At 38.7% G+C, this 17,075-nt stretch overlaps 1 protein-coding gene across 5 annotated transcripts in view; it reads left to right on the forward strand.

Annotated features, from left to right (window-relative positions):
- Window positions 1–1,845: 1,845 nt before the first annotated feature.
- The window catches only part of LOC135325149 (ankyrin repeat and death domain-containing protein 1B-like), a 34,170-nt gene continuing 18,940 nt past the window's right edge, over window positions 1,846–17,075 (forward strand). For 2 of the 5 annotated variants that reach the window (XM_064502830.1, XM_064502829.1), the window contains exons 1-6: window positions 1,847–2,319; window positions 6,782–6,885; window positions 8,999–9,097; window positions 14,005–14,103; window positions 14,200–14,304; window positions 15,411–15,509. In XM_064502830.1, coding sequence (XP_064358900.1) covers window positions 2,244–2,319; window positions 6,782–6,885; window positions 8,999–9,097; window positions 14,005–14,103; window positions 14,200–14,304; window positions 15,411–15,509 — 582 coding nt within the window. In that variant the 5' untranslated portion in view covers window positions 1,847–2,243. Of the gene's footprint in view, window positions 2,373–6,781; window positions 6,886–8,998; window positions 9,098–14,004; window positions 14,104–14,199; window positions 14,305–15,410; window positions 15,510–17,075 lie in introns of all 5 variants that reach the window. The other 3 variants (XM_064502831.1, XM_064502828.1, XM_064502832.1) reach the window with 3 other exon arrangements.

Below are 17,075 nucleotides of genomic sequence, written 5' to 3' on the forward strand. Positions count from 1 at the left end.
GCCAGTTGATTCAGAATCTTACAGAATTTAATGTTTTTCATTAAAATCTAATACTTGCTGCCATGACATTAGCTTCAGGTCTCACCTCCTTTTATAAGACTTAATCTTTGTTTCTTCCCTTTTCTTAATGCACTATTTCCAGCCATGCTTTTGTCTCACTTCACATTTTTTTCTTCTTACTGGATTTACTTATTTATGTATTTATTATTACTGTTATCTTCCAATATTAACAAATACTCTGAATTCCTGGTGTTCTCGGTTCCTGGGAGAGAGCAACCTGTGAAGAAAAGTGAGGAAGATGTTCCAGTAGTCCCTTGCTCTGCCGTCTGGTATGGGTGGTTTCCTCATCAGTCTTTTCTGCAAGTTGCTGGGGCCTTTTGAAAGAGTCACTGTTGCGGTCAGCAGTATAAAGAATGCAGTGAACTTAGTATTTGCAAAGTCTGAGTATATAAAACAGCTGAAAAAGTTAATAAGAGAACAGAGATAAGCTATGAAATAATAATACGGTATGATAGTAATTAGAACCTGAAACTGATAGACGGTGTTTCCAGGCTATATGTACAACTATGTTCCTCGTTTCGAGGTTCATGCTGCAACTCTGGTTATGTTTGAGGCTGCAGATCTATCATGTCTTTGATGTCAGCTGTGTGATGTGAATCTAATAATTCTAAAGTTGTCCTTTTTCTTTCATGTGGGGAAAGAGCATTAATACTGCGAACAGTGGGCCCATACTACATGTTCAGTTCCCATAAAAAATTAAAGCTCTTCCTCTTAAGATGATGTGCTGGAACATTTGACTCACAGGAAGCGAGTAAAAGCAAAATCTCCATATGGCTAAAGCAGCTAGTTGTTCTTGCCACACAGGGTTTATTTTCACACTGATATTTCAGCTGAATAAAGTTCCTCTACTAGAGTACAGTTGATAAAAACTGTCTTATGAAACGTAGGTGTACCACATGTAAAGAACATTGTACATCACAGCCTGACAGTATCAAAAATGTTGAAAGGAGAAAAGAACTATGAAATCCATTTATGTGCAATAAGCAGAATCTGAGCAAATAGTTTTGTATCCAGATTAGTTTGGTTTACAAACTACTTCAAGTCTTTCAGATTAAAGTTACCATGGTTATTTATAGTGTTAATAATTTTAGAAGTTAAGACAATGGTATAATCTGAGGTGACCATTATCTACATAAAATGAAATATCAGTGCTGGTTTAAGTAGGCAAAAGTAATAGTGGAGTTGGAATTTCAAGACAAGCTGAGAATTCTCTGATTAAATAGGTCTCAAGAAGATGTCAGTTCACTGAAACTCAACCTTGGCGATGTATGTATCTATTTCAATTGGACTTGGACAAAAGAGAGTATCATCTACCTGAAAATTAACTGTGTCATGATAATACTACTTATGTGCATGTTTCTGCCCCAAATAATTCTTGCCAGAAGCACCTCAGTCTCTAGCATCCCAAGAGTGAGTCAGGCCTGCAAGGGGCACAGAGGCAGTCTCCCTCTCTGATCCAGTTAACACTGGGCTAAGGTAGAGTAACTCCAAGAGGAATTTCCCAAGAAAATGCCCTTCAGCCTGCACAGAGCTCCATGACTACCCTGCAATTAGTAACAAAGCTCCCTAGCTCTAGGGGCCCACGCAAGCTATAGGATCCACTGTGTGAGCACACGCACCCGTGTGTGCATCCACACTTGTGTTTTCTTGTGACATTGCTTTCAAAAGTGCTTCTCATTTGTGTGATGACTGGGAAGTGCTGCAGAAGTAAATGCCTCTTGGTGGTTAAATGCGTCTTTGTGGTTGTCTCTTTGTGCCTGTGTTTGTATGTGTAAATTGCTATTTGGTCCCAAGGCTAACAGCTTAATTTGCTCTGTGCTATGGGAGGACTGTGCAAGGGTGGCATGTTGCCTAGCTAATGTCAAAAGCTCCGTGTATTTAGTCCCCACTGGCTTTTGAAGCAAATACCTAAAGCTCCTGCTCGCCCTTCCCTCTTCAGGCCGTTGCGGCCAAGTGCTGGTGTAAGGCAGTGCTGCAGGCATGCTGGGGAGGTGCTGCCGGTGCTGGGGGAGCGCTGCCAGGCCCGCAGGCTGCCTGGGCGTGCTTGGCTCAATTTGCAACCCTAGAACCGGTTTTTCAGTGCAGCAGGGAAAACACACCCCAGGCAAATGCCCAGCACCTCCCTCAGCACACCTGCATGAGGCCCTTTCCGTCAGAGGCAAAAAGAGGACCTGAAGGCTGCAATGAAGGGGCTGAGCGATCTGTTCGGCTTCAGGGAGGATGTGAGGCAGGCAGCTGCAGCAGCCAGCCACGACAGTCGTGAGTGCGCAGGGCTGGGGCGGCACGGGCACTGAGGCGAGGCCTGGCTTCAAGTTAGTAACTCAGAGTGGTGTTCCAGGAATTGAACAGCTGGAATAGCCAAAGGGCTTTTGGTGCCTCCTGTCCTGGGCTGGAGGGGGGAGAGCAGATGTTTTTTAAAATCACTAGTTGTTAAGCTTGGTGACGGGTGTCATCCTGGGAGGAGGGTTCTCCTTTCGCCTTCACCCGCTTGAGCAATCGGTCCCATGTAGGCAGCTCTGCTTCTGCCTCTCCCCAGGCCCCTGTCGTGTCTGAGACCTGCTGTTGTGCTTTGGTGTCCTGGGGAAATACGCGAGGAAGCAGACGGGCAGAGCTGGGTTTGGGCTGCTGCTGCCCTTGGCCACTATTTACTCCTGGTCAGGCTGAGGCCTCGGCCAGTGTAAAGGGACAAGGAGCCACAGGCTGCATCCAGAGACAGAGGTCTGGGCGGCAGCAAAGGCGGCACACAAACTGAGGTCAGGGTTGCCAGTGCTGTCGGGTCCATCTGAATCTCCCTTTTGTCACAAGCAAAGATGAAAACGAGTTGTGAACAAAAGGAAGTGAAACATGACCTGTTTTATATGTAGTAAAAAATAGCAACGAGTATATGTAGCACCTTTTATTACTACAGCTCTGGTAGACATGGGATCAGCAGTTGTGGTTTGGTATGTCCATCTTCCAAGAACCTGGTCCGGCAAACTGTCCGGCACCCCACTTCCACTTCACTCCTGAAACTGTCTGAGGGTGTTCACTAGGGTTAGTCACAGTCGCATACATGATGTTTAGTATGTGTAAACAGCCCAACTGATTCAGGCCCTTAGTCCTGGGGCGGGGAGGAAGTCCTGGTCTCAGGAAAGCCAGTGGCATGACTCAGTGACTGTGGACTCCATATTTCACCTTGCAAATCAGTTTGTTGAAGAATAGTCTGTTACAGCGTGGGCTGCAAATAGTGCAAATGGGTTATTTGTGGGAACTGAATGGTAGTTGTTAACCTGTACTGTGACCATGTTCTGTGATCTTAGTGTGATAACCAGGCTCTGTTCTGGGTCATGCTTCCTGTTTCCAGATTTGCAAAGAAGGCTGATGAGAGCAGAGAAGAAAATATATGAATAAAATATCACTGTAAGATTCAATAGACAGTTTTCCCATGAGTTCTTTAAATTGGAAAACGATTATTTTAGAAAAAGATTCCTGTGATTTAAAGATATAACCACTTTGCTCTAGTCATTTTTTTGTCAGTAACAAGCATGAAAATGGAGAGAATTTTGAAAGGAGAAAAAATGTTATCAAAAATGTTAACTATGATTTAATTTTTAGAAACTGTAGAGTGAAAATAACTTGGAATATAGTGTTGTCATTATTTTTGTATTTTCCCTCTTCAGAACTCTTCAGCCCATCTAAATTCCTGTTTTAGTCTATGTTCTTTTCAAGATACAGAGAGATTTCATATTGTGGATACCACAAGAGGAAATTCAAGAAAGGAGGGAAAAAAATGATTTACTGTATGAACAACTTATTCTGTCTTTTGAATACTGAAATATCTGGATCATGCTTTGACTTCAGCGGAAGTTGTTCTTATCTGTTGTATTACTGAAAGGAGGATCAAGGCCATTTACACTGAAATAACAGTTAAATACGAGAACAGAAAAACTGAAGATATTTCAAAGCTTGAGTTTCTGTTGAAGAGGGTTAAACAGTTTAGTTTTCTGCATCTTTTTACTTCCTTGCTTTTCCAAGAGAGGAAGAATATTGGGATGGTCAACACATTGTTAAATCCTGCTATGTATTCTTTGTAGACAGGACTGTCTACAGATGAAATCAGCTGATAAAATAACTTTTTAATTAGCTCAAAAGGAAAAATTGAAAAGGAAATATAGTTACTTTGATGAAATCTGTAGATCAGTGAGCCAAAAATTTTGTATGAAGCCATGGAAAACAAAACAAAAAGAATTAACAGCCACAAGTGGATTATGTGTTGCTGCTGCTACTTGAAAATAGAGTGATTGCTAATAATGCAAGGAACACCAAGTTCTGGAAACCACAGCTCTGGTAGAAAGCTTCCATAAATCTGTTGTCTGACAGTTCTGTGCTTTTGTAACTTTATGCATGGAAAAAGCATTTTGCAGAAATAGGAAAAGGTTGTGCAGAAAGTTAGCGCAGCAGTGTGCCAGGAATGCTGCTGTTCTTACTTCCTGAATTAAGAGCTATTAAGAGAGAGATTAGAAAACATCATACCCTGAGCAAAAAGTCGTCTTTTTAGCTGTGTGCTTCCGGTTCATCACTGGTGAACAGGAGAGAGAAGAGCAATCACTAATTTCTTTTCAGAACTACAGCAAAACTGTACTCTCCAGTGCAGATAAAGTAAAGACACACTGCTTTCTCTTGTTCCTTGAAGGCAGCGTAAGTAGTCTATTGCGATTGTTCCTGAATGTCCTGAGTTGCAAGTGTTTGCCTCTGCACCTTCACGTAAGGTACATGTGCAAGTGCTTGTCAGCAACTGCTGGGAATGGATGTGGCCTAATTGTGACTAGACCCAATTACAGCTAATTGGTGCCCTACATTTTTGCCACTGATTTTCTTTGAACAAGGTATCTTGTGACCACTGGTTTACCTATGTTTGACACCAAGATGGTGGAAACCTCTGGCAGGTACTTCTTTATGGGTGTAGACTATGAAAACTACAAGTGAGGCATATATTCTGCAAAGATCACTGCTCACAACCCTGATTCTGTTATCAGTCACACTCCTTGTCACGGATGCGAGTTTTATGGAAGACTCTTTACATACAGTTTGTTTGAAAATTTGCAAACATTAGACATGGTGAATTTGAAGAAATGGAATTTTCCATATGCATAAGGGTAACTGGTTAGAATTTTTGCATGAATCTGGACAAATATTCTGTGGAAATATTACTACCACTGTGTTCAGTTCTTATGCTCTTCCCAAGGCATCTTCTATCAGCTGCAGTTGAAGGCAGGATGTTCATGCAGATGGACCTTTGACCTGATCTCCTGTGACTATTCTTTGTAATAACAGGACATTGTTTTGGTGAAAGCTAGGTGACTTTTTCAACTGAAGGAAAGCAGGATATTGCCTTTAATATTTGAAAGCTAAGACAATAATCATAACTATAGCAATATTACTATTTAAATATTTAGTGTATATGTGCATTTTTGTTATTCGCTTGGTCTTTGGCCCCTGTTTTGTAAAATGGGCTGAATAATATGTTCTCTGATTTCAGTAGAGTTTTGGGAGGATGCTTCTGTTGTTTGAGGCACGTGGATAGTGTCATGGGAAAGCCTGGACATAGCTTTGGATCTGTCCAGTTTAATTTTTAGCTTGCTTTGTGCAGCACAACTGTGATTATTCCCACTGAGATTATAATTATGAGTAATGTGTAAAATGCAATTAAGTGAATGCCATGCTGATTTTCTTTAGTATGCTCTGCAGTCATACTGCCTCAAGCTGTATTCTCATTAGCTGTTAATAAACTTAGACAGAATGCAGTAGGACAGAACTCGCATGAGATCTCTCTAAGGAACAAATGGTTGTTGCAGTTTCTAGTTCAATAGATAGTGCTGTCCTCTTTATTGCTAACATTGCATAAATGCATCCTTAGATATCTTCTCTGTAGTGTATTTTGGTCTGAAAGCTAAGCGATTAACTTTTTTGACTGTGATATGCTAGTAAATTAAGAGTAACTGATAACATTTCTGGCAACTAATATCCTAATTTCATCCAAGTGTTAAATGTTAAAGTAGAACATGCTGATAGAGAAATATTCTGACTTCCAGGTTAGCTAAAGTGGTTATCAGACACTGTAATTTCCTTTTTCCAAAGTTAACTAAATGTTAAGTATTTTGTTACAGCAGTACAAATGCATGCTGTAGCTACTTTAGTTGACCAAACAGATGTTCTGTTTTGGGTTGAGGCATTAAAGGAAGGTCCTGGCCGAATAGTAAATTACACATTCTGGCCAGATTTTTTCTTGTAAACCTCCTGCTGTTTCAGTTGGGTTGTACCATTCGGTTACCTGCATACATTGTTATGTATTTTGGTGATGTGTTCTGTTGTAAAACAGAGCAACTTTTTCCAAGGATATGAAATTAATTCTGTAGTTTGTACTGTTGGCTGTTATATTCATAAAATGCATTGGGATCCATTTTGACAGCAGGAGCTTCATAAATGAACTCTCATTACCATGAGCAATAATAATACTTTGTGCTGTGAAGAGTCTATTTGCACTTAAAATTTAAAACTAGAAATATCAGCCAGATGTCTCTAGAGGAAAAAATGCAATCCTGGAACAATTCTATGATGAGAAGCAAATGATTCACATAAAATATTAAATCGGGACAAATAACAGAAGGTAAGAACAGTATCATCACTTAAGTTTGTTATGGCTATTTCTTTAGTAATATAAATTTTTTGTCATTTTTCACAGTATTGCCAGATGAGAGAGAATTTCAGTATGCTGCTAAAATGAACAATTTGGAAACCATGGAAAAATTATTTAAAAAGAATGTTAACATAAATGCTGTAGATACTGTGAGTATGAAGTATCTGACAGATCAGTGGTCTGAAATGTGACCCATGTTGGGTTGTGTAGTGGAATCCTGGTGTAACTGGTGCAGTCAGCTGCAAGGTGAAGAAGCTAAGGATCCCCTTCTAGAATCTGGTTAAGCAGTATTTCATGCGTCCAAATAGACTCTGTGGGACTTCATGCAGCAAAGCTCACAAGCCTTTGAATTTGTCTGTGCATAAAATTGGGAACTAAGGACTTCTGAATTGTGGTCCTTGCTCTAATATTACCTCTGTGCTCTTGGATGATTAATTTCTTTGTCCCAAGTTCCCCAACTTTTAGAATGGGGAGACTTAACCTCACAGACACTTTAAGAATGAATTTATGCTGCTAAAATTAGAGATTTAAAATGCCAGTGAAATGCTATTGTTCAGTGTGTGTGGAAACATAGGAGCATTCTCCCGTGTCTTTTTGTCTTCAGGTTGAGATCAGAGTTCAGATTTGCCATAAATAGTTAACAATGTTAACAATAGTTAACAAAAGTTAACAACAATATCTTACACTGATACTAGCTCTAGGCCTAAAATCTGAGGAAGTGTATTTCACTGTTTCAAAATGCAGTTCCTGTTCCACATTAGAGGCAGTTCAACATTTCAGTTGTCTTGGTATTTAATCAGGGAGTTATGAGAAATGGAGAACAGTTTGCTCTCAATGGCTATGTATAAATCATCTAAGCATGAACATCCTAATGTTACTTAACCATGGCGTCTGAAAAAACTTGGTTCCCATGCCCACCTGCATTTTTCCCCAGTGGGAGTCAAGAAGGATGCACAATTATTTTCCTTGGTTTGTTTGTAAAAAAGAGGGAGACGAAGAACTCTTTTGAGTAAAGTTACCTTGAACAAAGATAATGTTCCCAATCATTACATAGTTCTATAAATACATAGAAAGCAACAGTAGAACCCACTTACTTAAAAATAATTCTTGCCTCCATATTCCTTTCCAGAATGCAGGAAATTAAACCAAATACTGTTACAGTCCAGTAATTCAAATCTTTACTCCCTCATCTTTAAATCAAATCTATCCTGTGAGAGATTTACCACTGTAACTACTTGGGTGTTGTGTATCAATTGTTTGTAGTGGAGGCTGTACTGGCAAAACTGTTCTTTTGTTCATGTTGATTATTCCAGCCACTGTATTTCCAAGCAAAATAAGCCAGGCTGCCAAAAGGTGAATTTGTTGATATAACTGTTTCTGTGCTAAGAGGCTTTCTGGCATAAGTTCAACAGTCATAAATCCCTCCTTTTTATGCTTCTAACTCGTATAGCTGTAAATTTAGCCTTACACATGAATAAGCCTACATGGAAGCTCAAGAAAACAAATCCAAACTCACTTTTAAAGTTAATTGGTTAAATCACATTATATCCTTGTATGGAAACTTTCTGTGAATCATGTTAAACCCAATTATGGTTATTTTAATTGTAAATGAAGCTGTCTCTGCTAAGGCTTAATGCCGTTTAACCATTCCATTTTAAATTCATGCCTTTAGTTACCTAAATGAAAAATTAATCAAGTCTTTCTGATAAACCTTGAGCCTATTCACAAGTGTGAAATTACTGACTATTTTTGCAAGGTAGAAACCTTCATTTGTGTAAATAATGGGTCAGTTTGGAAAGGTGACTAATACTGAGTGAAGGAGAAATCTCATCATGCATTGAAGAGAGAGTCAAAAGCAAGCAGGATACCAAAATCAAATCTAATTGCGGAAATCTAGTTCTTTTTCAAATCAAACCGTATAATAAAATGGTAAATGTTGAATGCTTCTTGTATTGCATGCATCTCTTCTAGGCAGCGTATGATTGCTTAATCCCGCTTTGACCCTTCGCTGAATTTCAGTGAAGGGATTATGATGCTACATAGAGTAACTAAACTGTTCAGGTTGTACTAGAAATCTTTAAGATCAATATCTAAGTTCTCTCCAAGAAAACAGAAATACAGATAAAGACTGAGTCTGGCTGTTGCTGGAGAAATATACAAACATGTATTTGTTAATAAGCAGAGAATTCAGAAATCCTGATCATCTGCATAATGAAAATAGCTCTGTTATGGTCCTGACAACCAAGGCTTTGCTTATTTCAGTTGAAGCGCACTGCCCTTCATTTTGCTGTCGCAAGAAATCATGTATCTGCAGTGGATTTTCTTCTCCATCACAAAGCTAGACTTGACATTGCAGATCAGGTAAGCAAAGCTTTTTTTTTATAAAATAATTTTACATATTTTGATTCATACATTATAGGAACACATTAGGGAAAAATAAAGGCAGATACTTTCCCTGTGCTTCTCATTTTACAAAGTTTTATGCTTGCTGTAAATGCTCCAATTTGTTTCAAGACTGCACACATATATATGAAAGAAACATTGTCAGTGTGAAAAGTATGGCCCAGACTGTTCGCTATGTTGAATACTTGTGTGAGCACAAAGATGGTTGAAGCCACTTGTACAAATAACCTGTCTCTGCGGTAGCTGTACGTTGATCTGTAGCCACATCTGTATAAAAGCAATCTTATTAGATCTAGGGATCACTAGGAGCTCAAAAGGTAACTGCTTGTGTTCCCTCCTTCCATTTTTATGTGAGCAGCTTAATGCAAAACTGTGTCAGCTACTCTGCAGCCTCCAAGGCATTAAGGGCTCAGCAGTCTGTGGCTAATTTAGTTGGGAAACATGGTGATGCGTAGTGCAGGATTTGATTCAGATGTTAAAGCCAAATTTTTGGCATGTTATTAATAAACAGGCTGTTCAAACTAAGAGTTTTACAATGAACTGTATGTACTTTTTTCCAGAGAAGCTATTTGTTTCTTTTTTAAATATTTCTGCTGGAGCAATGAAAATAGATCTTTTTTTCCCCCCCCCTCCTGTTTACCCCTCTCTCCTTATCCACTGTGTGCTGCAGTGTTTAAGTTGTAAGTAAGGCAAAATCCAGGTTGGGGAGGGTGGTGGGAGAAGGAAGCTTCCTAGTTTGTTTTCACTTTCTGTTTGATTGAAAATAAGATGAAAGAGATGTGTCCATCTCAGTTACCATCAGTTTCTGGCTTGGGCACTCACCTATAATATGGGAAACCAGTGTCCTATTTAGATTAGCTTAATTTGCTCTGAAACATTGTCCTGAGTTTCCCTTCCTGTGAATATCTTACATGCAGAAGGAAGGTGCTGAAAGGTGACTGTCTTTCTGGATTCTCTCAGTTGCTAAGCAAATCTTGTACTGTTGTAATCAACATTTTGATAGCTCTTTAACTAGGTAATGATTTCCCTTTTGTATGACAATCTGAAAGACATTGTAAGAATAATAATGAAATACTATGAAATTAATAGACTATGATAAAAATGCAAATAGAGTAGTTCTATAAGAAATGGACATTTTTCTTCAAGTAGTAGTGGTCTGTAGCAACAGTTAAGAAAGGGGATTCCTGGATCTTTTGCCCGGTATAGTGTTAATGTAATTTTATTCTGTAACTATTGTAAATTTTTCTCTATGGCAAATTACATTTCAGTGGCTATCTTTCAGCTTTGTTGAGGCAAGGAGGTGATTCAAATCATTTTTGGGGTCTTTTAATAGCTTGATAGGGTGCACTGAAAACAGGTTGGAATTACAGTACTCTATGTTGGGGTCCCATTAAACATGTCACTCAGAATCTCACTCTAATTAAAGCTTACCTTTTAATTAATAGATGTTGTTAATCATCTTTTCTTCATTTAAAGAACATTGAAAACACTTAATCCATCATGATTAGCTTACAGAGATTAATTATTATGACATTACATATTATATTTGACAGTGATTCATGTACTCTTTGGCCATCAGTCTGATCTTGCAATTGATAAGAAATAGAATGAAGATACTGTGACTTTTCCTTATTCCATTTCAGTTTCTGCCAGAATTGTTTTATTAATAACCATAGGGTCTTAAACTTTCTTAACATTTCTTCATAGAAGAAGTTAGCTGACTAAAAATACAAAATACTGTTCTTAACAAGAAGTATGTGTTACTTCCTAAGTGTAACTCTCCATCTTTAGATTGGAGACTTGAGACCAATTGATTGAGAAAGTTATGATGTTTATTAGTTAAGCAGCACACCTCTAAGAAACTAGTAATACCTTAATATACACACCACTATTAATTCACAGTTATTTCACTGCAACTTACAGTTGCAATGATTGAGTTACAATTCTTTTGTTTAGTATTAGTATTGATACACAATTATATTACTATAAAGAAATATTCTAAACACATAAGCATTGTTAAATTACAATTCTGCCGCCTCTCCTCCTGCACCAAGTATTAAGGTACAAGTCCCTACAAGTTTATCCTTTCTTACTCCACCCTGCCACACCAAGTCTTTCCAACATGACGGAGAGTCTGTCAGGTTGTCCAAGTGAGTTCCCTCCAGTGTCCTTGGGTGTTTGGCTCTGCAGGTCAGCTTCACCCCTGTCAGTCGGCATCCACAATCCTTCAAGATCCCTGTCACAGCATCCTTTTCTGCTTTGTTCTCCAACTGATTTTATATCTTATTCCTTATTTTTTTCTTTTCCTGAACCCACTTTTTTTCTACTTCCTTTCCACTACCCACACATCTCCCAAATAAACAACCCACCCACGGAATCGTTGAGGTTGGAGAGGACCTCTGGAGATTGTCTAGTCCAAGGCCCTGCTCAAGGCAGTTTTATTGAGAGCTGGTTAATTAGGACCTTCTCCAGTCCGGTCTTGAACGTGTCCAAGGATGGAGACTCCACAACCTCTCTGGGCAACTGATTCCAGTGTTCAATCACTCTTAAAGTGAAAAATTCTTTCTTATGTTTAAATAAAACTTCCTGTATTTCAAGCTATGTCCATTTCCTTTCATCCTTTCACTGGGCACCACTGAGAAGAGTCTGTCTCCTTTTTCTTTACTGCCCCACATCAGGTTTTTATACACATTGAGAAGGTGGCCTGAGCCTTCTCTTCTCAAAGTTAAGCAGTACCAGCTTTCTCAGCCTCTCCTCATGTATCAGATGCTCCAGTCCCTTAATGCTCTTTGTGGCCCTTTGCTGGAGCTGCTGCAGTATGTCCATGTCTCTCTTGTACCGGGGAGCCCCGAACTGGAGCCAGCACTCCGGATGTCTCACCAGTGCTGAGTAGAGGGGAAGGCTCACCTCCCTCAAACTGCTGGCAACACTCTTGCTCATGTAGACCAGGATGCTGTTGGCCGCCTTTGCCGCAAGGGTATGTGGCTGGCCCATGTTCAACTTTTCCACTAGGACTTCCAGGTGCTTTCCTGCCAAGCTACTCTCCAGCTTGTTGGCACCAAGTCTATCCTGGTGCCTGGGGTAATTCGTCCCCAGGTGCTGGACTTCGCACTTCCTTTTGTTGAACATCATGATGTTCCTGTCAGCCCATTTCTCCAGTCTGCCAAGGTCCCTCTGAATGGTGCCACAATCATCTGGTCTATCGAGCGCTCCTCCCGATTTCGTATTCTCTACAAACTTATTGAGGGTGTATTCAGTCCCATCATCCATGTCATTAATGAAGATGTTAAACAGTATTGGCCCCAGTATCGACCCCTAGGGTATGCTGCTAGTGACTGGCCTCCATCTGGACTTCATGCCACTGATCACAACCCTTTTGAGCACAGCAGTTCACCTAGTTTTCAGTCCACCTCACTGACTGTTTATCTAGCCTGTGTTTCATCAGTTTGTCTATGAGGATGTTGTAGGAGACAGTGTTGAAACCCTTACTAAAGCTGAGATAAACATCATTCACTGCTCTCTTCTCATCCACTGCGCCAGTCATCTCATTGTAAAAGACTATCAGGTCTAATTAATTTTTTCTTATTGGTCACAATTCTGTTAAATTCATACCCAAATTAGGTGTTTGATAATGTTACCTTAGGCAATTTTGGCCTACTGTGGTGTTACTGATGCAGCTATGTACAGGAAGGTGACTTTGCATCCCAAGACTGCCTTCTGAACCTTCATGCTTGCTACATTTCACCTACATTATTTGCTTCTCTGAGCAAAATTTTCTTACCTTAGCCTTGACTCCCATACCTAATACTAATTAAACACAAGCAGTTTCTTATGTTACGCACAGACAGTTTGCATAGCAGAGCAACAATATAACCCATTTTGTGCTCATATGATATCTCTGTCCTTGAATAGTTTTCATCACGCTCTTGGCTCTCATCAGTGGCTTTAGCTAGTTTGGAGGCCTGGTGTTCCAGCAGGACCTCTTGTTTACAATATGAAATGTCTCTTAATTCTTCATTCTGTTATGCTAGTCTGTTGAAACAATATCTGATTCTGTGAAGATAATACACTAGCATGTTTATTTTATTTAAGAAAATGTCACTTGGAGAAAGCTTTCTGCTAGTGCTGGGAAAATAGTGCCCTTATTTTCCAGGCAGCTTAGCATTTCTAACGTGTGCCAACCAGTTCTAAACTATAGCTGTGATCCAAGAAGGTAGCTACAGAAACTATTGAAGGTACATTTTAAGGGCTTCATGCTGTCAGTGCTTAATTATATGCTGAATTATGAGCATATTAATAGTCCTGCTACAGTTGGGCACATTCAGTTGAAAGTTGAAGATGTGAATAAAAGATGATCATAAGATTTCTTTTTTTTATGATACTGCGTTAAATATTATGGTCTGAAATTGACAATCTCTTTATGCTTTTAAAAATTAATGTTAAATTTAACCCTCCTGTTTACTTTGAAAGTTTTTTCAAGGCAAGCTTATAAGCCACAGTAAGAAATTTTCTGTCTAGAAATCCTTACCTTAGAATGGGATTAATCTTTTTCTAGAGATGCCTTTCTGTTAAGAGGAGGAGTAGCCTGAACCCTTAGCTAAGTCTCTATGCATGACATTTAATTTAAGTGAGATGAGTCTCAATCACAGTGCCAGGTGAAAATACTAACTGATATTCTTGTGCCTGCAGAGCAGAACCTATTCATACACTGAATTAACCAAAAATATTTATTTATTTGTGTGTGTGTGTGTGTGTATATATATACATATACGTATATGTGTGTGTGTGTGTGTGTGTGTGTGTATATATATATATATATATATAAATAAATGTGGTAATTTTTGCCTTTTTCATTTTATTTGAAGCATGGCCTGACAGTGATTCATCTTGCGGCTTGGTCTGGAAATCTGGATATTATGCGAAAATTAGTTAAAGCAGGTGCTGATCAAAAAGCTAAGAATGAGGTTTGTTGGTGATGGATTTTAGCCAACTCTAAACATGTTTATGTTGAGAAAAATTAAGCTTGTTCTTACAGAGTTGCCTTATTTTTTTTTTTTTAGGAAGGAAGGAATGTACTGCATTTTGCAGCTCAGAACAACAGTGTTAAAATAGTCGATTATTTTCTCCAAGATCTTCATCTGAATGACTTGAACAAGCCTGATGGGGTACAGTATGTTACTTTCTGTTTATTTCTTTGATGTCATCTAATGTAGGATATGGGCCTACACATAGCCACCTTACATGGTGAAGAGTGGAGGTGCATCAACTCTGCAGCAGTGCAAGAACCTTGTCCTCATTGGATTTTCTGTGTTTATATTTCTGTACCTCACTGTGTCGGGATCTCTCTTTGAAGGCTTGCCTAGCTAAGTAGGATATTTTACCTTTACGCAGGGCAAAACATAGGATCTGCCCCCAAAATAACAAACCTCCCCATGCTCTTTTGGAGCTTTGTATTGTATTGACCTGATGCTGCAAAATCCTGAATGCTTTCTACATATGACAAGGCAAACAAAGCTGAGTTAATTTAGCAAAAGAAAACTTTGTGTTTCAGACTTCGTATTTCAGAATCTTATCTATGTTGAGATCATTTCATAATTATCTATTAGTGCATTTTGTGCACTTTTTTCTTAGACATGTGATGTAGGCCACTATCAGGTAGCCTTTGGTTAGATAGCCTGTCTGACCAGTGATACCAGTTTATGTCAAGAGAAATTTCTTAGGTTGAATTGTAAGCAGGAAGAAAAGTTTTTGTTGGTTTTAACCAACAGAAAACAAATGTAGAACACTAAATTCAGGCCTCCTGGATGGAACTTCTTGGATATACTGCTTGTGGACTGTGTTTGCAGAATTCTGATCAAATGTGTTAGGCCATGGAAATAAATCTTTGAACTACTTTGGTGCCTGTTTCTGAGCATCTTGGTCTTTTAATGAAACAGTTCTTCTGATGAATAGTTCTATACTAAGAATAATTAAGAACTCAATATTTGGAGCACATTCTCTGCTTCATTTTTTACCTTTACTGGTCAGTTTTCAATTTTCTTCAAGATATGCAAGATGTGTAATCTATTTTTTACCCTAAGAAAATTTTGCCTTCTTTTTTTATTTTCAACCTTCTTGTATACATCTACTTTTTTGTTGATTTACTTAGTCATATGATATATAAATGTTTATGCATAATATATGTGCATCTATATATGCCATATAGCTGGTAACTAGAAGCAGAATATCTTACTTTAAATAATATTGTATTCTTTGCATGATTGTTTTCTAGAAAGGTAAAAAGCCATTTCTTCTGGCATCTGAAAAAGGCCATGCTGACATGATAAACAATTTGATTACTCTAAAGCTGTTTACATCTGAAAAAGATAAGGTAAAGTATTTTTCAGTAGAAGTACAAATGAAAATGTGCTTATGAAAGATCACTTTGTTTCAAGGTACTGTAACCAAACAATATGAAAAAGGTGTGCAGATGTGGTAGTGCTGGATGTGCTATATATTGGATATTACATATGTTGGATGGACAAACAATGACGCAAAGAAAATGATTTTTTGATAATTAATGGAGGACAGTGGAATTTCTGGTCTTGCTGCCAGGAATCTTTTCTATATGTATTAATAATTCATGTAAAGCAATACAAGTGTAGGCTGTCTACTGGGAGAAGTGGGAAGGTCTAGTGAGTAAGGTGCCAGCCTCAGTGCTGGCAGACCAGGTTTTCCAGTTTTTAGCTCTGCTCAGCTGTGTCTGTGTGTCACTGCTAAGATCTGCATGGCAAGTTTTTGGAAAGGTTTTTATATACTTCAAAACACAAATAAACACGGGGATTTTTCAGGAGTGCCTGAACACTTAAATCTGATTGATTGAATTTTAAGGTGTCTAAATACCATTCAAAATCTGCCATTACTCCTTACTTCACTATTTGTGGAATGAGGGTGTCAGTGTCTCTCTACATCCTAGGCATTGCAAGGATAAATACATTAAAAATTGTGAAATGGTGAGTTATTGTTATTATAGAACCATGCATGTAAGCATCCAGTAAGTTATGCTAGAAAAGAAATAAAACTTTTATTTTTGTATTTCAGTAATACTTTTAAAAACTACGATACAGCATGAAGCCCTCCCATACTAAGCACTTTATCAGCAGAGGTTAAAAGAGAGTACTGTTTCAGAAAGATAACCAGCTGAATAGGTAAAGTAGCAATGATGGGAGAATGCTGCAGTCCTAGAAGCAGAATAACTAGGTTAGAACACAGGACAGGAACTCATCTCCTGGGTTGCTGAAAGCAATCACACTGTATAAATATGTCACTTAACAAACCTACCTTTTTGTACAAAGAACCTTCCCCCCCCCGCCGTGAGACTGGAATTCCCCTGAGGGTTAGCCTTCTCCCAGTTTTCAGCTTCAGTTTACTTCTAGCCAGTTTTATATTTATTCTTGTACCAGCATCATCTTTTAGTTCAAAAGCTTCTGCTGTTCTTCCTGATGCTTATCTGGATTGCTCTTTGTTTTTATTTGCTTGCTTGTGTGCTGGTTTTTTTTTCTCAGCTAGTGAGGAATTGTGCTGTTGGTGAAGAGGATTGAAGATTGCTACGGTGGCATCAAAGGCCTAGATTTTGGCCCTTAATTATTAAATCGCTGCTTTTGGAGTCCTTGGCCAAATCCTCATCCTTGTAGGGTCCAGTGCCCAAAGTTAATAATTTTCTTCTGAATCATTCTTTAAGAGTTAGAATTTCAGGCCTTTTTACTGGTAATACCCTGCAGTTTTCATAATATATGAAACAACCATAAGGTCCTCAATTCTCTCTTTCAGTAGGCCAGCAAAGTTATGTCTGTGTACATGTGAAAAGGCTCCTTTTGGATTAGAAAAAGGTCTGAATGTTGGAACATTCTGTGGAACTACCCCTTTCTCCTTGTATGCAAGAGTGTGATCTGGAAAG

The sequence above is a fragment of the Dromaius novaehollandiae genome, chromosome Z, assembly GCF_036370855.1.
Source record: "Dromaius novaehollandiae isolate bDroNov1 chromosome Z, bDroNov1.hap1, whole genome shotgun sequence".
NCBI lineage: Eukaryota > Metazoa > Chordata > Aves > Casuariiformes > Dromaiidae > Dromaius > Dromaius novaehollandiae.